The sequence below is a fragment of the Hirundo rustica genome, chromosome 13 (genome assembly GCF_015227805.2).
Source record: "Hirundo rustica isolate bHirRus1 chromosome 13, bHirRus1.pri.v3, whole genome shotgun sequence".
Lineage (NCBI taxonomy): Eukaryota > Metazoa > Chordata > Aves > Passeriformes > Hirundinidae > Hirundo > Hirundo rustica.
The window spans coordinates 11,049,575-11,071,755 of record NC_053462.1 but is presented as its reverse complement, the minus strand read 5'-3'; the positions used below and the strand labels follow the sequence as shown (position 1 = coordinate 11,071,755).

At 38.2% G+C, this 22,181-nt stretch overlaps 1 protein-coding gene across 9 annotated transcripts in view; it reads right to left on the bottom strand.

The window, feature by feature from the left end:
* Nucleotides 1–22,181, bottom strand: part of ADAMTSL3 (ADAMTS like 3) — a 177,760-nt gene that overhangs the window by 91,946 nt on the left and 63,633 nt on the right. For all 9 annotated transcript variants that reach the window (XR_005703077.2, XM_040077708.1, XM_040077703.1 and 6 more), the window contains 2 exons: nucleotides 5,487–5,614; nucleotides 3,015–3,060 (listed from right to left, as the gene is read on the bottom strand). Coding sequence is in view for 8 of the 9 variants with exons in the window: in XM_040077708.1 (XP_039933642.1) it covers nucleotides 3,015–3,060; nucleotides 5,487–5,614 (174 nt within the window). In the remaining variant the exon portion in view is untranslated. The remainder of the gene's footprint in view (nucleotides 1–3,014; nucleotides 3,061–5,486; nucleotides 5,615–22,181) is intronic.

The window sequence follows — 22,181 nt, the reverse complement described above, 5'->3', positions numbered from 1 at the left end:
GGCAAAAATAAAAGTGACTTTTTGGTGCACAAGAATGTGAAATTTATGGGGAAATCGCCCAAATAACTTGTTCTGTGAATAGGACCCTAAAGGATTAACTTAAACACTTCCACACAGTGCACATCATAGCATTAGAATGTAACACTATATACAAAAATTGAAATTTAAAAAAAGGGGGGCAAGAAAGACTGAAATTCTCATTGAACAACATACAATGGATAGTTTATTTCTCTAAAGTCCCTATATAAAAGGCTGAAAGTACACATGCAGTTTTAGGAAATCATGCACCTGGCATCTCAGTTATGACAGAAAGATAAGCAGGCTCTACATATGCCTTAATCTTAGCAATTATTTTGTTGCTAAGACCTTGAATTAATTTTCTGATTGAAATATCACTAATATTATTCTGGAGCTATGCTTGAGTTCAATGAACTTACTACTATTCCATTACAAATCCACATGAAACCAATTTTCTGGTAAAATGATTCTTGTTCTTCTCATTAGAATGACACACATATTAAGTTGTGCTTCATTTGTACTCCCCAATATAGATGTTAGTGGTGTAATGTATCATGTAGCAAAATTACATTTGCAGACAGCTTTACACTGTGTATTTATACCGAATGTCTCATGTGGTTACCAGTAATACCTATTAATATGGAAAGAAGCTAGTATAAATTCTTAGTTTTCAAACTACAATTTCACTCCTGAAGTGAGAAGCCTTGATTAAAAATAATGCTTTTGGGAAAATTATATCATTTGAAACTAAACTGGCCTAGTAGTCTCAGATTTACATGAGGTGTAAGGTCCTGTTTCAAGGTTAACTCAGATCTAATATGGGGTTTGAATTTGGGGATGCCAATTTCAGAGATCAACTGTATTAACAGTGGAAATCTCATTAAATATATTTTTCTCAGGAGTTCTTCATTATCTGACCCATAATCTAGGAAAAACCATTCCTGAGAGATTCTGACTGTATCTGAACTGAAATGGAAACTTGATCCCTTTCAGACATGCCCCAAAAGCAGAACTGTAAAGGCAGTTTCCTGTCTGGAAATTAACATTTGAATCATCATAAATTCAAACAGATTCACATACAAGGCGCCCGCCACTTACCACTTTAAAATAAGCCCTAAAGTTAAAAAACAGGCTCCGGTGACTTCAGATAAACTCTCTGGGAGTTCAGAGAGGATATGAGAATAATCTTAATTTTCTCTAGGATGAAGCATAAAGTGCCTTCATTTCCATCAGATTTCCACATCAAAAATCTTAAAATGAACAGTGTCCACCGCTACCCTTAGATATACTGAAGGCATGTAGACCTGTGCATGACAGCAGAAAACATGCCCAGATGGAGCTCACCCTCCTCCTTCCTGGGCAGTTCCAGTGGTGCAGGAGGAACAAGGGGCACTGAGATGCCCTCTTTGTAGTCCTGCAGGAAGCTGCAGTGCACAGGAGCCAGCAATCAGAGCTGTGTTACTGTACACAGTGCATACAGACATTTAGGTGAGCAGTGGGGGACTCAGGGACAGTTTGTTCACTGCTCACATCCTGATGGCAGCAAGTTATCACACAGCTTTTAAACATCAGGCTATTTTAGCAGGTAGCATTTTTATTTATGAGCTCAGGCCATCGTGCATCTTTCTTCTGAAAGGACAAGGGGACAGGGTTTGTCTCCAGAATCTGATTTCACTGGGACTGATTCATTTATCACTTCCACTTGCTTCTGCCAGCAGGAACTTTAGCTGTGAGCTGCTGTGGTGGGAAATCCATCCAACACTGAGAAGTGTAGAGGTGTGAGCAAGACTTGTTCTCAAGGAGGGCAGGAGCCAACTGGCACAGCAAACACTGTAGGTGTGGCAAACTGAAAAGCAGGAATGGTCAGTTCTCCTAGGAGATGCACTGATTCAATATATTAATATATTTATATATTTACTGGGCAACTTCCAGTGTCAGGCTTCTTAAGGAGAACACGTCACACTCCACAGCTGCCTGCTGCTGGCAAAAATTACAGGATTGGTAATGACTGAGTATCACCTGAATCATACACCTTTGGGTATAATTCAACCCAAAGGAAATTCAGGCCTCACCTTTTAGTAATATAATTAATTACTTATCTGCCTGCTGTCTTTTCTGGAATAGGACATATGACTGTCACACTGTACTGTGAGGTAAGCCAAGCAAGGGGATGAGTGCAGACCCTAAACCACTATGAATTCAAACACCCATAACCGTGTTTGCACACACGTTATGTAGACCTGTGGTACCCCAAAGTCCTGCCTGAGCTGCTCACCTTGGACAGCCTAGACCCAAGGCTGAAGGGCTGCAGTTGTTTAAACAGCACAAAGCACGACTAAAGTCAGCAGAACACGAGTCATGGAGTTAGCTGTGAGTGGATGGTTTTCATAAAACGTGTCCATAAAAATGAAATGTGATTGCATCACAGTAACAGCATCTCTATGGTCAAAACTCCAGCTTCACACTCACTCGTGGAATTCGTCTGTGCCAGTGCCCCTAAATATGCACGTTCTTGCATACAGACATATAAAGATCAGGGTTAGGCAAACAGAGGGAATATAAGGAGAAATTATCCTATTTAAGATCTGAAAGGGACAAGGCAGTTCTTTGTTCACATGAAGAGTCACCATATCACTAACGATCACAAATGATCCAGAGCTCAGTTTAATGCTTCATCTACAAGACAGCACCCCCAGGAAAACCACTCAATAGTTTAAGATTAGAATTGATCTGTTAATCCTCCAATATGTGTAACTCTCCTAATAAGTGGTATAAAACATTCTGAATCACAATTGGTACTATAATTTCAAAAGAAAATGTCCACTTGGGAAGTCTAAATTTGAGACATCGTGGTGTCATGCAGACTGAAATGTTTAAAAATGGTAGTAATGATGGAAAGAAAATTATGCACCATAAGGTTTTAAACAAAAAGCAGCATTTCTTAAACTTTAACACATTTTTTGAGTGAGTAAAACAGGATTAAAGGCCAGACTCACGTTACTACTGCAGGTTTTGTATCGAATATTCCGACCTTCACAGTTCCTTAAAAAAAAAAAAAAAAAAAAAAAAAAAAAAAAAAAAAAAAAGAGTAAAATGGTTACACTGTATAACAGCAAAACACAACCTTGCCTGTTTTACAGCTAGCTATTCTCTCAAAAATTAGACTTTTATTGCTACTGCCCTACCATAATGTGGACTCAAAACACAAGGTTTAAATACAAAGGGGATCTGGGGATTCAACTCTTTACACTGCTGTCTCTCTTCAGCAAAGAACGTGTGACTTTCCCTGTAAAGCAAATTTACTACAAACCTTATGAAAACCACATTTGTTTTGTGAAAAAGGCATCGCTAAATCTGATCTATGCTGACTGCAACCAAGTTATTTCTAATAAATGAGGTGTGACCTAGAGGAGAAGATCAGAATATCTGATTCATAATTTTAAATTTAACAGAATTCTTATGGACTACATGCAAATGTGCCCAATGCATGTGAATCCTGTCATCTAGGCAATTCAGATCCTCGGTCTGTTGTTAGTAGCTGAAATAACAGGCATGTAATAGAGTCATGGCTATTTATTGTGGTCTCATAAATCTGGGGAGGTTGGGTTTCACACTTTTTTTAAAGATACACTCTGCCAAGCTTCTCAATAACGAACCATCACTTTTGCATAGTGGAAGATATTCTTCTATGTTAAAAATGGCAATATCAAGCCTTTGAAAGAACTTAAAACATGGAAAAAAAATATAATTAGCGATTTCTCTAAAATCAGGAATACTGTTTTGGAATAATCTCTCATACAGAAAAAGATGTGCCTTATATTAAAGAGTGTATGAGCCTGTAACTGATAATTTACGTCCCTTGGATTAAATTGTCTTCTTGCATGAAAATTGATAACAATTTTTCATATATAATGTGTGAGAGGGACTGAAAAATAGCATTTGAAAAGGAAAAGAAATGGATGCGTGAAGCAAGAATTTAGCTCAGCTGAAGGTACAACTGTTGAAGCTCAAGGTATTACAAGTCTCAAATTTCCAATCTTTTGCAAGACTTACTGCATCACAACATGCAAATTAAAAATGTTTATGATACACACAAATGTGAAAACTTTGTTTTACAATTGTGTGTTTCCCGGACATTGCTACAAAAATCAAACATAGACAAAAACCTCTTGCATTTGTCAAGGTATGGAAAACATATGTTTTTCACAGGGGAACACATTAAAAATATTAATAAAACCACAGTGGAATTTATACTGCTACAATTTATTGAGCTTGTTTCACAGTCCCTAACACATTGGTAGAGTATCAAGGCTTCTTGCTGGAACTGCTACCTTTCTCCAAGATCTTTGTGCATTTTTCACTAAAAGAAAAAGGCAGTGCTTAAATCAATCATCTTTAGCTCTGTATTTCATACAATCTGCCCTTAAGAAGCACAGCACACTCCAAGCCTTCTTTAAGAAAAAGTGACTTCCTGGCTGATACTGCATTTAAGTTAAAAAATCTCAACTAAATAAAAATGCAAACACAATCATCAGTTTTAAAAATATTTAAGAATAATTCACATAAAACAAGAAATTATGGATGCCAGCACATGTCTCAAAGCTGACTGGGGTCTCTTCTTGCCTGACTACAGGCCTAGTGCATTACTCCTGCTTTAAGGACTGTACCAACAAGTCCTACGTTAGTCCAGTTTTACTACAGCGGTAAAAGGTTTTCATTGCATGTGCTCCTTTCTTGAAGAAAAAGTAGTAAAAGTCACAGTAAGACTTATACATGAAAACATATGGCTACCAGGACCACTGCATAGAAAGAACTGGCAGGGGAGAATGAGAGAATGAGTTTGGTTGGAAAGGTCTCTGAGATCATTGAGTCCAGCCTGTGACCCATCACCACCGTAATTTAGAACATGGCACCGAGTGCCAGGTTCAGTCCTTCCTTAACCACTCCCAGGGACGGTGACCACACCACCATCCTGGAGAGCCCAATCCAGTGTCTAATCACCTTTCTGTGAAGAAATTCCTCCTAACATCTAACATGAATCTCCCTTGGTGCAACTTGAGAGCATGGCCTCTTGTCCTGTCCTTCCCGAACAGAAAGCAGCATTATATACATCCACAGGAGCAGCAGGCACTTGAACATTATGTCAAGTCATGTCCAAGTGGAGGCTAATTTGTACACAGGTAACTCACCATCCGAATTGTATTACAGTGAAAGGGACTCTCTCCTCTCTCTTTGACCATACCAAAAAAGTAATTCCTGCTATTCCACAATTTTATTTCATAACATGTTAGAGTTCAGAGTTAAAGCCTAAGATATTTGTCTAAACAATCATGTAATAAAAGCAGTACTTTATAACACTTGATCTATTTTACACAGCGCTTGGTCTCAGAAACAGAAGCAACCAGAATAGGATTGGAAATGTGCCAGAACTGCAGAGGAACCCCCCCACACCTCAGCATGTGGCTTACCTGCCATTCAAGCATCTCCTCAGAGAGTAGGAGGCTCCCCCTCCACAGGTCCGTGAGCAATCACTCCAGGCCCCCCAGGCATCCCAGGAATCATCCTTATCTTCATCTGAACGGGTAGTTCTGGAGTTCTAAAGGGAAAAAAAGGCAGATGGAGAGGAGGAGAGGAGGGGGAATTGTTAGAAATATGTTTTACCACTTGGCATTAATAGTACCAATTATGTTACTTTGCTGCTTATTTACCATATTTCAAATTTACTATTTTAATGCATGACAATTAAATAGGGAGAAAGCAGAGTCTTTGAAGATCCAGTGCATATGACGTGTTGCCTCCTGCCAAAGAACTGCTCTGCCTAAACACGCTGTTGTGCCCAACTCCTCTGTGTCCAACATGCTGGGTAGGAACTAAAGAGCCTCAAGCACACAGACAAAGCATCATGTTCAAACACATGATGAGCCTGCTACAATGAAACTAAGATTTTCAGAATCCTATATTACACACAGGTTAAGATTAAAACACTAATTTCTCAAACCACCATGGTGATAGTTTGCACATAAAAATACCACTAACGTAAAGTAATGGCTTTTGGCATCATTATGAAAGTCAGATTGTGGATAAAAGTGAGGCAATGAGTTATTTTTCTCAGTCTCAGGTGGCAGAGATTATTGACCAATATTTACTCTGCCCCCAAAAAATCACAACTGAGAGAACAGGAAAATTTAATTCAAGCTTTAATAAAACAACTATTTCCAGCCAATTATTTTATTCTTATTGACTTTAGTGGTCAACTTGTCCAAAAAAAAAAAAAAAAAATTTCATTTTTTATTAGAGTATAAGCATCTCTATTTGAACACTGAATTGCAGAAGTTGGTCTAAAAACATCAATGGCTTCTTGACTTTCTTGTTCTTATAAATTTACAAATTTTACAATCACTTACCGTAAAGCTTTAAAAGCACTCTTAGGCCAACCTCCCATTCCAAAAATGATAGAGCCCAGCTCTGCCAAGATCCCTGAGGAATTTTCACACTGATGCTAGGTTTACTTTATATCAGAAGCCAAGTCTGAAATGTCTGACACTGAAAACGGAACCAACTGCCTTCAGTCTTGACAAAAAAAAAAAGCTTGGCATTTCCCAACAAGTCACTCGGCACGTGAAAATAAATTAAGATGAACAAAGGAGTCACTTCTTTCAGATTTATGGGTGCAAAATTAGTTTGTTCTCTGCAAGTCCAAAGCAAATGATTGGGTTTTAGCCTGTTGAGAAATGACCTAAACTTATGATATTGAAAAAGCAACACATGCCACTCTTTTTTAGAATAGCTAGCTCCTTCTGACAAAGCAGTGACAACACCTAAAATAATCCTAACTTCATCATTGTATTAAAACCAGCCACATGATATTAACAGACAGAATGTCATCTAAAGCCCCAAACAAAGTCCAGTTGTTCACTTCCCAAACTGCTTTGATAAAAGCCATTGTTCTGAACTGTATCTAATTAAAAAGCTGTAAATACTATGACGATCAAAGCAGAACTTTATGCCAACAAAGCCTTCTTTAGAATCATTGACTAATTCAGTGCCCACAGTGTTGATTTAAGCTCCAGCTAGTCCAAGTTATTTGTCCCATGGGAAAGAGTTAAAAGCAGCTTGCACTGACTGAGTAATTTACTAGGAAAATAATATTGATTTACTAGCTGTCCGGTTTCATAAACTCTACACATTACATTTGTCTTCACCATGGTACTAAATTGAAGTAAAATAAAGAAAATATCACCAACATCATGATTTACACCAGCAAAGCCTTGGAAACTCATTTAGGAATTAAACTGAGAGATAACTGCAATTGGACACAGGATATTATTGTACATCAGGACTGCATTCCCAGCTTGCTTGACTTCAGTTTTGCATGTTTTTATTGTCTTCAATCATAATTCTAACATGGTTCAGGAGTGAAACATTGGACCATATTAGTGTAGTTTTTCCTTTAGTGCCTCAATTTTGCAACAGATGAAGTGCAACAGATATATTTTGCATACTCATTGTGGAAGTATTTATGTGCCAGCACAAACGTGTGCATGGAGATGCACATGTGCACCCATGATGTTGCATGATGAAGCCACAAGTGCTGTAGTGAATCCAGATAAAGTAACTTCAACCAGCTATAAACACAGCCTAGAGGGTTTGCTGCTCTTTACATAGAGCTGGCTGGGAAAACACGTCACTGGGAGGACTTGTACCACATGTGAACACAAGGTTATATGCAAACATTGCAGTCAGAGCAATAGCTAAGAACCTATGCAAAGTTCCTGCAGAAATCCAGTCTGCATGATAAAGGCAGACTTAAAAATATTTCATCCCAATCTAACTCATTTTGAAAGCAGAAAAGTCACAACACTAAACATTAACCTGGGCAACGATACTTGAATCAGGGAGTAAGGGAAAATAAACTCTTGAGTTTCGAAGCACTTGGTGACATAGACAGAGCCTCAAAGATTGAGATGACAATATGCCAAGGCTTCCTCGAGGTCTGAGGCTCAGTAATGTACAATCTGAGCTCTGTGCTGACAACCCTTAACTGACAGCGTTGTCCTCAGAGAGCTCTGCTGGAGTGTGGCACCGGTAGATTTGAACAAAGGGGAAAGTGCTAGTGTCAGTTTCTCTTCTGGGTGTCTAGAGTGTCCAGGGCTCTGTTTTTGCTTCTGTCACATACAGGTACACACCGAACCACCACGTTCTGCAAATTACAGGTGTGCACGTGCTCTCAGGACAGACTCTCTTTGCAACTACTCAAAGTAAGGGAGTATAGCAGAAGTGGGCACTGAGGTAAAATAAATGAAATCCAGATGTTAACAGGGCTGATCATTACTCCAAAACAAGGGGATTTTTACTGTCACTTGTAGCACCCAGTAAATAACAACAGCTACATTGACACACATTACAAAAATCAAACACAGCGCTGTCAGATGGAGAAAAAAAGATTATTTGGCCGAACTTTTGTTTGGCTGTTATGAAGGATGACATAATTGTCTTGAATTTGGTCATGCAGACTTCAAAGGAGAAGTGGTGCCAGAGAACCAAGGTCAGTTTATGAAGTTTTATTATTATTCAGACATCTATTACATAAGGCTTGGATATGTAAATGTTTAGCATTCAGTGTAACAAAGATTCGGCTTCCCAACAGAAATGCCCTGATACCTTAAATGTTTGTTTTACAGAGTTTTTAGCATACAATTTTTCTTTAAACACAAACACAAGGCAATTCCATAGTATTTGACAGGAGTTATGGCAGCAGTGTGTACACTGAAAGAAATGTAGAGACCTGGCACACATATTCTTCTCCCAGAGTCCCGAGGTGACATTTCCTCTGCCATGCACACTTCAACACTAATCCTGCCCTGTGACAGCCCCTGAGCACCTCCCCAGGGCAGGGTGCCCAGCCCTGTCAGGTTCTAGAAGAGATTCAGTGCAACCTCTGGGCAGCAGATGCAGCAGTGCTAGGCTGGGGTTGGATGGACACATGAAGTTGTTCTATTCAAACAGGTTAAAGTGATGTGGTTCAGAAAATAAGTCCTTGTCATTTCATGTAAGGACTTGGATATGGAGGAATACCAATACACAGGCTATTATGCCAGTGTCACTGCAGCTCTCTGTGTGGCTGTGCTTTTGTTTTTCTCACTGCTGCTCACTAAAGTGGTTTGTATTAATCCACTAAGGCTTGCCAAAAGCAAAAAGAAAATCACCGAAAGGAGATACACTGGCACAGTTATAGCATATTGCTGTTTAATAAAGCATTTCTTATAATTAAATACAGAATTTAGGTTCTTCAGATTAAACTCATCTAAGGGAAAGAATCTATTGAGGATTATAAACACCACTTCTGTAAAACTGAAGGCGTAAATTAAGCAATACCCAAAATTCAGTGCTGGCCCTTCTCCCAGGAGTGAATTTCATCCTTGATGGTGTTTTGAACAGAGATGAAGCATTTCCTTTTCATTGCTTCTTCCCACTCTCACAACTCATAAATACTATTAACACTGTCCTGACTTTCAGAGCCTTCCAAAGCACGAGGTTGTTTCGCTCTTCACTAATCTTCATGTGCAGCACTGCACTGTGCCACTTGCTTCTCCTCATAGCTACAACAGCTCCAAACAGAGGTAGCACAAGGAATTATGGCACTGAAGGGAAAATTTCCTGCCTGAGCAGCTCTGTGATGCATTTCCCAGATTCTTGTTTTCAGACACTACACTTGGTGGAAGAGGTATCAAATTGCACTGATGACTGTATCCATGAACAGGAAAGAACAAGTATTTACCTGCAGATAATCACTGGATGTGCTATTCAGCCTCAGAACTGTAGCCTTCACTTTTAACTCTGGCTGTTATGTCTAGAGCTTTGAAACAAGCTACACTAGAAATCTCTTTCACTGCTGAGGTCACATACAAAAATGATTTACACCTCTGTTTAGTATTCTAAGTGAGGTGTAGAATGCGGATTACAGATCTAGGAAAAACTATTTCACTTGTGGCAGTGACTAAATAGAACAGTCAAAACATATTTCCAGACAAATAAGAATTATTAATAAAAGATCTTGCATTACCTGGTTTTAGCTTAAAAACTCCTCATTTCCTTAAAACAGATTTCAAGACATTTCCTGATATAATTCTACTATTGCTGAGTGCATTATATATTACCTAATTGTGCACTGTATATGTCATTGAGTTTAATAACTCTTTTACCTCTATGTACCAAAGTAAATTATGTACTACTCTGAATGTTAAAAAGAACATATCTGGAATTTTAAAATCCTGGAGAAAAAACAATGCATCATTATTTTAGACTGATAAAAAACACCTGGGAGTAAATGCAGCTATTTTAAGCAGATGTTTAGAATTAATTAGTTTTAAAATTGTTAACATTATTTCAGTTACATTACTTATTCCTTGCACTCAGCCTCAGCACTGCAAACTCACTGCAAAATGGGACCTGTGCCGCGTAGGAACAAGAAAATTTCAGAAACACAAGCTAGTAAAGCTCAGTAGCAAGGTGAATCACCAGCAAGGAATTGGCTAAAGGCAAATGATGGACTCAGCTACATGAAAAAATACATCTAGGGGCTCAGATGGACTTTAGACCTCTTAGCGTTGAATTCAGCACTATATTTTCATTCTGCAGAAGTTTTGAATAAATTCAAATTTTGGAAAATAAATTTGCACAAGTGTCACACACAGGAAATATTTACACCATAATTCATTTTCATACTAAACTGAAGGCGGATCTCAGCATGTTGTTCTGTATTATACTGCATCCAGATTTTTCCGTTGTCAGAGTGTTGCAAAATCTCATATTGACAGCACAGGCCTGCTCTGCAGGAGTTGTCAGGACAGAGCTGGAGGTTTTGGCAGGTGGAGCAGGGATACTTGAGGCTTTTGGCATCCAGGAAGGGATGAAATGTTGCTTGGCTGTTTGGCACCTATGAGCTAGTTGAGGCTTTTGGCATTGAAAAGAGTCTGTATCCCCTCCTTCCTTCTTTGTGAAGTAACAGGGGGAACACGGAATTTGTGGGCATGGAGAAGAAATTGTGGATCCCTCCCTAACCGGCCCAAGCAGAAAGCAACTGCATTAGAATATCTGACATCTACAGCTCCTCCTGCATCTAACTGCTAAGGACAGCACCTACGCATTCCTGCTAAAAGGGAATCAGTATTGAAGTACTTAAAGCATAATTAAGTTGCTATTTTTCAATTTCTGAGTTAACTACATCATTCAGATGAGTTTACAGAAACTCCACACAAATTCTATTTTGCTCACTGCTGACAGATTTGATGACCGACACCAGAGTCCCAGGGTACCTTTTTATTCCATTGCTGACTTTGACAAGAGAAGCACTTGCTTCTGGCCTCTCTGACCAACAGCAAACTGTTTTATTTTCTTGGGTGGTATTCCATAAATTACTAATTTGACAGAAAAACTTAAAGAATTAAGAGAGAAACACTTTTTTAAACCCTAATAAGTACATCCTCCAAATACCGGTGCATTACATCCCTGGCAATGCACCTGAAAATCCAGACTTCGTTGCCTAGGTTTACATTCATGCTTGCCCAACCAGAACCATATAAGCCCTGTAATCTGCTTATCTGCAGTGGCAAATATTGTCCCACATTTGCCAGCATTTAGAACATAGAGAAAATACTCTCCTGAGAACAGGGAGGAAGGCTATTCACTAACTTTGGTGATAGTCAGGGAGGCAGACCAAGAGTCCAATCAGCTTTCAGGTCCAATGTACCAGAACAGCTGCCCAGGATGAAAAATAGGAAAAACTCGTCCCTGAGTTTCCAGTATTTAGCTGTCTTCCAAGATTTAAAAGTACATGTGACTACGTAGATGGAAATATATAAATCTGAACTCTCAATACATATCCATTCCTCTGAATCTGCCCCATCTGAAAATGGAAACTACTCTGAGAAATGTTTAGCATCACTCCAATTCCCTCCATTTCTAAGTGGTCTGCAGAATTAGAACTTGAAGATTTGCACGTGTTGCTGGCAAACAGCTCGAAAGCCACAGACCCTGGAAAACACACAGAGGTTCTGAAAGGAAACATAACCAAGAAACCAATATAAATTGTAGCACACTCTGCCCACTTTCTGAGTTGCCAGCCTGAGGCAAACACTTGCCAGAGCTTGGAAGAAAGATAAAGGCAGAATTTTAACGGGCAAAAAGAAGGAATAGGATGCTTTAAAAAGCTTGTTAGAAACATGATATTTTTAAAAATTTATTGATTATATTAACATTCCAAATGAAGAACTTAAGTTATATTCTAGTATGTAATAAAATAATTAATAAATTATCAATTAGAAAACATTCTCCTCAATATGATATTTAAATACTCAGTCTTTGCACATAGTTGTGCAAAGAAAACTTGGCACAGACATAACGAGAGCATTTTCTCAACAAAAATACAATAAGTGTTCTTTAAACATTTTCTTTACAGCTTTTCAAGGTTATGCATTATGTCCATTTTACGAATGAGAGTCTGACCTCAAGAAGGATGAAGTGCTTTGTGAGAGCAGCACAGCTGAAATTTTATCCCAGTGCCCAAAGTCGGATTTTCCTGTACCTTATAGAGTTCTTCCACCTCCTGTCTTGCAACTCTAAACATTGCTCTTTCAAATATGGCTATCTAGAGTAGGTACAAAGTGTGAAGGGGAAGGCAATCTTCAAAGCATGTTCATATGTTAATTATCTCTGGGCTTACTTATAAATTTGCATTAACACAAGTCCATATATCTCCTGGAGTTCATAAAGTAGTAATAATGCATGAAAACTTTACTGAATGCATATTCAAAATTTGCACCTGGATACAGTGGCTTTTTCCACCTTCACAGAGCACACCACATGTTCCCCATCCAGCACAAACAGTGTGATAGGTCAGCCAGAGTCCAACATGCAGAATGCCTCAGGTGCATAACAGAAAAAGAGATTCCAATTTCTGGGAAGTATATCTGGCATTATTTTTTTTAAATTAACTTATTAAATGTATTTGCAAACATTCCAAATGCAGGTTCTTTTAAATGCTTTACCATGCAATTTTTAACACTGGTCTCACTTCAGTGGCAAAACAAGAGTAACACGGATGAAAGGATGGGCATTATGTCTGTGAAAGGAGAGGACCATCAGCTGTCAAAGATCACAAAGGGGCACATTGGTGTCACTGGCAAAAATGAAAAATCTTTCCTGCTGAGGCCTGTTTTTCAGGGGTTTTTATCCATATTCTGATGCCATGTGAAATTTCAATCCTACTTCTGTGATTACATTATTTTTCAATGTTTTTAAATAAGGTTTCCCATGTTAAAAAAAAACAGTACAAACAAAAGTAAATCCTATGCATTTCTCCTGAGGGTCCAGTACCTATTATAGACTCATCTTCTCTTGATAATATTCCTGAGCTGGTTTAGGACTCTTCATGTGTTTCCTGGTGTGTTCATCTGATGGAGACTCACTTGGCAGTATTTGAGGAAGTCAAATAGCAAAGTTACAGTTTGCCGTAGGAGAAAAGTGACAGGGGAGAGCTTGTTTCTCAGCCTACAGGTGAGCTGTAAGAGCCACAATCACCACCAAAATCTCTCCTGCTGATTTGTGGTGGTTCAGGCAGCATTTGCCCAAACTACCACTGCGAACTCTGAAGTATGAGAAAGGCTGCTGTGCCCCCATGAATGCTCACACAACCCGAGTGTACTCCCACCACACAGCACATTGACATAATGGCACCAATTGCTCACACAACCTTGTCAATTATTGTATTATGCTGAACTTGTTGGGGCTGATTTTCCAGGACTCTTGCGTACAAAACTTACAGGTTATGGAAAAGTAAATCAAGAGGGAAAGTGGGCATTTAAAATTACTTATGGTGCATACTATTTCCCTAACAGTTTATAACATCATAAACAAGCTTTATTCCAGCACAGTGACATGTGAGGTATTTGATTTAAAGCAACACCCTAAAAACCATCACTTAAAAACTTACAAGTCATTGACACTTATGTACAGTACCTTCATACACATGCTTTTGAAAGAAAACTCATGCTTTCACTATTTGGTTACAACATTTTTTTTCCTTTTTTAGAAAAATGTTTAGAGAATTTACAATGAAAAAAAAGCCACTGAAACCAATCCTTTTTCTGAGGGAAAAAAAGAATACTGCACCTCTAACTTTAAAAAGAGCCCCAATACATATATTTTAAAATTTTGTTTAAAATAATTTTCCTGACTTGAGACACTGTCTGCCAAGTTCCTGCTAGAAGCAAAATTTTATGGCTAGCTGCCAAACCTATGAATAAAAGGAGTTTATAGGGGAAATACTGAGAGAAGAATAAACTGAAGCAAGAGCAGCCAGTATAGGAAAGTCTTTCTTGTGCATTTTGTCTATCCATAATCTGCAATATTCATAACCCCTGAATATTAGGCTATTGCACTCCTGCCTGCCTCAGTTTCATACCAGGATTATCCCTAGTGCCAGACCAATGATTTGATGATAGCTATTTATACCCTGTCACTGAGATGAGGCATCCAAACTCCTCATTTGTGAACAAGTGATTCTACTCATGTCTCCTGCCTCACCCTGTTATTTAATACTACATGTAGCACTTTTAATGGTAATATTTCTATAAATGTAATGCAAAGCAGATCACAGACCATAAGCAGATACAGCCTGGCAAGAGAATAAATGTCAAAAGGAAAAATATTAAATCCATATTGCTAGATGACAGCAATTATATGAATCCTAATTTCTATTTCTATAAATGGAGACAAATTTATAAATTTTGGATTTCAAAGAAATTATGTTTATGTATTTGTTACCCTAGATTTTTAAGGTAGATAATACTTTTTGAAGAGCCATTTTAAATTAATATATTGAAAGAGAAGATTTACTAAGCCTATAACTGAAAAGCAGTCTGACAAATTCTGCACAAAGTAACTCTAAAACTTGTCAGCCTGATCATGGTGCCTCTTTACTGTGGCATAAATCAAATTTAGCAGATGAATTCTCTTCTCAGAGAAAGCATTTCTTGCTCCTTAACCATGAGCTGATCTTCAGGTGATATTAAGCAATGGCATAACTGATCCAAAAATCAAAATATAATTTCAGTGTTTCTTTTTATTGCACATCTTAAATTAGAGACAAATTTAATATTTAAGTTGGCTCCAGCTGATTTCCTGGCCTTGAAGAACAGCTTCATTCATTGTTTGGAAGGGGTTGCTTTACACAAGGGCAGCCTAACTTGAAGATGTTGGGAACCTTCCGTGGTGGGCACCTGCACCACAGTGCTTAAGCTCTAATGGGTCCTTAGGCTGCTTCTGCTCCACCAGAGGTGTAATCTCTGTCTGCTCTTTGGTTATTCACGGTCAAAAGCTTGCACTAATTCTGACATCTCAAGCTTCCTCCAGCTATGTTGCCTCACAAGCAGCAAAACACATTTAAATTTGTCAGGAAGGGGTTTTTTTGTTTGTTTTAGATAATTCAAAAAAAACTTCCCCAAACATTAAAATCTCCTGCCTATATCTCATCTTGCAAAGGATCTTAATATGCAGAATTTCTGAGGGCAGCTTTTGGATATAACCTATGTACAGGTTAAAAAAAGACTGCTCCTGGGAAAAGAAAACGCCCACGTGCAGAAAACAGTTTCCCAGAAATGTATTTTATGTGGGATTAAAAATGTAATATTCTCTTGTCATTCCTTTCCACTTTAAGTCAAATAAAATATAATCCACTGCAACTCAATTGATATCTGGTGAATAGTTTTCCTTTTATTGATTTTCTAGCTTCCAGCTTGGGGAGAAAAAAGCCTGTCCAGGGAACAGTTACAATGGCAGCACAGGTCTAGATGCAATTCCCAAAGAAGCAAGAGAAAAAGAAAAAGCCACTGACTTCAAATAAAGGAAGATGAGGGCTTAATTACACATGTGGGGTAAAGACATATATTTTCCCATTTGGAAAAATGTTAGCACAACGTGCTTTCTCTTCTGGGTCCAAGTTCCTGGCTTTTAATTCTCCAAAGACAGAATTATCCAATGAATACCATTCATGGGAGAAAAAGACAATTTCATCTTGAGTTTGACTCTGATTTTGTTCCAGATCTCTACTACTGTGTATGTTTGACCATAGTATCTTCAGCACTCGGCACAGGGCAGCAGGCCTGGATATGGAATATTAGTATGACTCTTTCCATATCTGTTCAGTGCCAGTGTTTCCTATTATCAGTCCAATATTTTATGGTTATTGTATTAGCTTCCCAGCAGTACCTTCTCAAGTTCTGTAGCCTGAAACCTCCATTAACAGATGCTAAATACAATAGTTGTTTTTCACTTTTAGATCTTGTGAAAGCCCGTAAAAATGAGTGGTCAGTTTGTCCAATTTTCTGAAGAAATTTTCCAAGATTTGAATGGGCAACATATAAAACCACTAAAAATACTCTTGGCAGCTCATTCATTTGGATTATGTTCCTTCTGCCAAGCCAACTAATGAATAGCTTATTCCAAGATAGGACTTCCGCATGAATTTTTTGTAGTAAAGGTAAGAATATCTATTTATAAAATTCCCTGGTTGCTTGTATTTGAAGAGTCTGGAGAAAGGAGGAGTTTAGGGGGATTTCGTGGGTTCAGGGTTTTATTATTAGCATTTGGACTTAAGGAAACCTTGTGTAAATAAATTAACCAATACATTCCCTTTTTGTTCTTGATTCTGCTAAATACTCTGATAAATGAAAGACAACCAAACTACCACTGTCAGGCACTTAGTGAATAAAGCTTGATGTAAAAGCCATTGAATTTGATGGAAAGTATCTCACTCACTTTGTTGGGTTTTGTATAGGGCCTACAAGAACCCCAGAATTCCATGTCAGATACGGCCAAACTACAGATGTGAATGTGATTTCTTACACATATGGGCAGATAAAGATCAAAGAAGAGCGGAAAAATCTCCTACATACTTTTCTCAACTTCATTTCTTTTACCAGTCTGCCCTGGCTGTAAAGTATTTGTTAAGAGTCTAGAATTATGCTTCTCCAAATACCCCGAAAAAAGATCCACTTAAGAATACATTTTTACACACACACACATAGATTTTAAATTGTTTTTTTCAACATCTTTAGCATAGTAAAGTTCCTCTTTTTTGGCATGAAAGAGAGAGATATCTTTTGTCTTTTCCCATATTCCATATACTAATTTACTTTGAAAGCCTGAAACAACTTCCTGCTTGGTTGCACACATTTTTTTCCACTGAAATATATAAAGCTAAATTAATTAAATGAAGCTTTCCAGAGAGCTAGGAGATCAATGAGCTGTGCAGTCCACAACACACAGTTAACAGATTTTATATGAGTTTATCCACTGTCAAATTTCAAACACTTTTGAATGTTCCACATTTTATGGCACTACTTATTTCTCATCTTAAAATAGATCCTCAAAAGAGGCCAGTTTTCCTTAAGAAAAGATCTTGCTCACCATTTATCAGTCAACTCAAAGACCACAACATAATTAATCATATTTATCTCACTGAGCACCCATCTTTTTTACTCACTGATGCACGACATCTATAAATTCCATAGTTTTTCCATGCACATCATTCAACTCTATTAAAAATTATCTGAGTAGCAACTCTCGGGTTGAAAAATAAAGAGCAAGCTTCTCAGCCTTTGTAGAGATGATAAATAACTAATGGTAAAAGTATAAATTTGGCTCGTGATCTCATTCTCCTTTCCCCTTTGTATGTTCAAAGCCACAGCAGCAGCTAGATAAGAATAACAAACAATAAGGGAAGCTAACTACAATAAGGAAATGCTGGGTTTGGAAAGCTTTGCAATCCTGGTCAACAAATAGATTTAAAAACAAGCTAGACAAATATCCACCATGAACAGTTCACTTGGATTGAATCCTGCCTGGAAGCCAAGTACAGACCACGGAGTCTTCCAGGGCCATCCTCCCTTTGGTCTCTACCACCCATGCGGTAGGGGAGAGACTGAGGTACAGAAACTCTGAAGGAGCAATCAGGATTCAGAACACAAAAGTAATGAAAAGCCTCCACTGTTTTAATGCACAGGCCTTGCAATGTCTCCTGTTTGGCTCAGAGACAAGGTCCATCACTCAGCTATCTGCTCTTTCCAGGATGCGTCTCCTGGTTTAGGCCTGCCAGAGGGAGGCCTCTTCCAAAAGACGTTATCTCACAATATATCTCCCACATAAAGCAGCATCCTTCAAATCACCTAACTACTGTTTTGCTCCACTCTTTTATCACAAATCAACCTTGTGTTTCTTATTTAATATAAAAGCAGCCTGGATGAATCAAGTCTTCTGGAGGCTGGCTACATATACCTATTCCCAGATGGTCTGTCTAAAAACAGATATATTGCACACCCAAAAACTACTTCTCTTTTGGGGCTTTTAAGCTTGCTGATGAACAGTTCCTGCCCAGTTTAGATCATTAACTTAACTCCCAAATCCCCTTTTGCACTATAAATACCACCTATTGTACCAATATATTTTCTCTTTCTCTTGGCCACCATGGATTAACAGCTTTCTTTAGAAACTACTCATGAAACACTAGAAAACATCATTAACACAGACAACAGCTGCTACCTCCACATTCATCTTCACTTCGCTTCACCTCTGCTGTCAGCATGTGCACATGGCCCCGTAGAAGGTATTGGGCTGTATTCTGTGATACTGGAGAGCTACAAAGTCCCAGGGGAAGCAAAAAGAGTGAAGAGGAGCAACCGCCTACCACTCATCTATTTTCTGAATCTGAACTGTTGTAGAGGCCAGTCCCTTCCCTGTTCCTCTGGCACCTCCTGTTACAGCAGAACACTGATCTTTCTGAAGGCTGCCTTACAGAGGATCTGACCTTAAGTTAGGCTTTACATCCGTGGTGCACAAACCCATAAATCTATAGCACTACTGAGCCAAAGACATTTTCCTCAGCCTCAGCACTGCTTTTCTGTACATTTTGGAGCAGCAGGTAAATCTGGATTAGTCCCACCGCTTTTATTTTACGTCATTTAAATAGTTTATTGCTTTTGACAACTGGGTCTCCTGCCTTTTAGGCATGTGTAATGCTAGAGGGACAGTTTAATACCATCTATACATTGTTGATCTGGGTCTTACAGTTACACAATCAGAATTCATATTAGATGCCAATAGAGGGTTTTAAAAACATAACTATGAAAACATGAGAAGGATTTTAAATCTACTTTGTGTAATTTGGCTGAAGTTATCATGTTGCAAGGGGATCTATTCATAGGCAATCCTATGGGGTTTTTTTTCGCCTAGTTCTCACTAGGGAATGTTTTGGAAGAAAAGTATAAAAAGACATTGTTTCCTTATTATATAATACTCCTGACTTATGCCAAGAATATTCTCATCATAAGCGTGTTCATAATCTCAAAGACTGAGCTATTGCATTACTTGTGTCTATACAAATAATAGGCTTCTAAAAATATGATTCCTTGACAGTTTTTGAAAGGTGACTTACATATGATTAAAGCTGTGTGCTGGTGTTTGCATTTCTGATTTGTAAATCCTATCCAGTAATTAAAAGCAGATCTCAAGTGTGTCTGCACACACACAAAGTGAATACAAATCTAAGTCAGAGATGCACTGAGGGAAAACACAAAAATCCAATTTTGCTAGCATGTAACAGTTAGGACACCACCAATGATTTTCCCAAGTAAGAGAAAGTTACACAGTTAACAGTAAAACTGATTATGTTTTTAAAGGAAATCGCTTCTGAAATTATAACTACAAAATGCTAATAAAGGGATTGACAAATCAAAGAGCACTGAGATGCACTGTCACTACTACATTTTGATACAATGCATGAACATAACACCTGAAGCAGCTAATAAATTCTGTTGGAAAACAGGAATAGAGCACTGATTTACTGTTTGAGAAGAAAGATGGGCTGATCATGTGTTCTGACCTCTTATAACACCAGCAACAGAATTTACGCTTCCTGCTTTACTGAGCAACAGAACTCAAATGTTATTTCTTTCCAATTTTTCAAATTTAGAGAAAGAAGTACATCCTGAGTTGGACTTAAGGGATGCTTTTCAATTGCATAGCTAACAATTTTTTATTATATCCCCAAATCCTAATTCAGAACCCAATCTATTCCTTAGCTCTTGACTAAAATCCAATCACCCAGTACAGATGATTTCATGTGTCTCCTAAATTACACATTTTTTGCATTTACAGTTATGAACTCATTCAAATCTGCTCCTTACAAACAAATTTGCAATAAGGAAGTGTTTTACTTAACTGACACAGATGTCAGTAAAAGATCTCAGGCTGTCAGTACAAACACTTTATACAAAGGGAGAGAGCTGAAAATTTACCCAGACAAAAGAGAAGTACTAAAAAAAGGCAGAAAGAAAAAAATTAATTTCTTGGGTTTTATCGTACTTATTTCAAATGTTGTCCTTGTCCACTGTGCAGAACAGGGGGAATCATACTGTTTGATGGAGTCTGGCAAAGGACAGACTCCTTAACGAGACTTGTGACTCAGGAAAATTGGACAGGGTGTGTAGACAGTTAATAATATTTCTGAAGGAATGCGTGGCAGCTTTAGAGGATAATATTGTGTGCATTATTTTGCCTCTTTAAAGGAATAATCTGTTACTGGAAGAAAATGTGCACAGTTTGAAGGCTGGTAACCTCGCTGCTAGTCATGGTCGGGTACCCAAGGGACAAACAGTTTACAAAATGTGTATGCTCTACCTATTCTCCAGTTTTAGCAAGACCCTGGAGTAGGGGCACTTTCTAACACAGTAAACCTCTGCCTTCATCATGCTCCTGGCTGAGTTTGACAAAGAACTAAAAGACAGCTAAAGTTAGACTGCTTCTCCAAAACTATTTTTCCATCTCTTGCAATGAAAAATCCTGTGTATGATGAGAGTGTTTCAGATTTCACTCTTGCTGCAATAACTGTTCCCTCATTCAGCTTCTGGGCCTAGCTGAGAAACTGGGAAGCACCTTCAGGAACAGAGCAGAGAGCTCTGTGCTGTGATCATACCACACCGTGCTCTAGTAGCCCATCTCTGTCGGACAGAGACAAAATCCCCACTCAACACTGACTGTAAACCCAGCTTGCCATAACCTCCCAAGCGAGAAAAAGAATTGTATTTAAAAAAATATGGTCCTCTCTGCCAAGTAGTCCCTTGAACTGGCCCAGTTACTTTGCATAAATCCCAGCAATGCTAGGGGAAAAACTCTAAAGACAGACTACACCCTTCAGTAATTCAAAACCACAGAGCAAAGATATCCGTTGTAACGTACATGGTATTCCAGGATTATAATTTTTCCTTTGAGCCACCTTTCAATGTAGACCAAATGGAAGCAAGCCTCATTCCTGAGTGCTACGAAGCCAGTTTTGTGTCTTTCACAATTATGTTTGAAACCATAATGACAGATTACAGGAAATGAACATATGGACAGGGTGATTTATAAACACTTTTAAACAATGTAACTTTTATCAGTTCTGCTACATCAATCACCAATCTCGGAACAATTATTTTTTTGTATAAGATACTCTCAAGAGTGGTCAGGACAGGATTTGCTGACAGCCTATCTTAAAAACAGAATTATAAATTGCCTTCGCATTCTGTGCCAAGGTAATGGTTCCATACAGATAAGGGAATCGTGTGCTTCTCACAAACAGAAGTGCACAAGCAGAGAACCAAGAAAACTTTGCTGTGCATAGCAGCAGAGAAGCAGTCCTGTCAAATAAACCTGATGCCACACTGATACCAGGTGTGGCTGGGAGGCTTAATGGTGAAATTGTTTAACTTTTGCAGAGCATTTAATCTGGTAGGCATAGCTTTAAAATCAAGCTTTACATAATTGATAATTCATATGATAAATTAATGTAAATGAGTGGCAGATTTCAAGTAACTCTTGTTAAGGAATCAACAAAGGGGAATTAGGAAATCGGTACAATTACTAATTAATAAATAAAAACAGCACTCAGTAGTCAATAAGAATAAGAAAATAATTATGACTGCACTTACAAATGGTGAAATGGATTTTGAAAAGCCCTCCACTATTTTGGTTGTTATATTTTTATAAATTTTTGAAAAGCTGAAGGTCCAAAAAGTAATAATAAAAACGGCCTAAGGGACAAGACTGTGTCTTACCTATGGATCTTTATG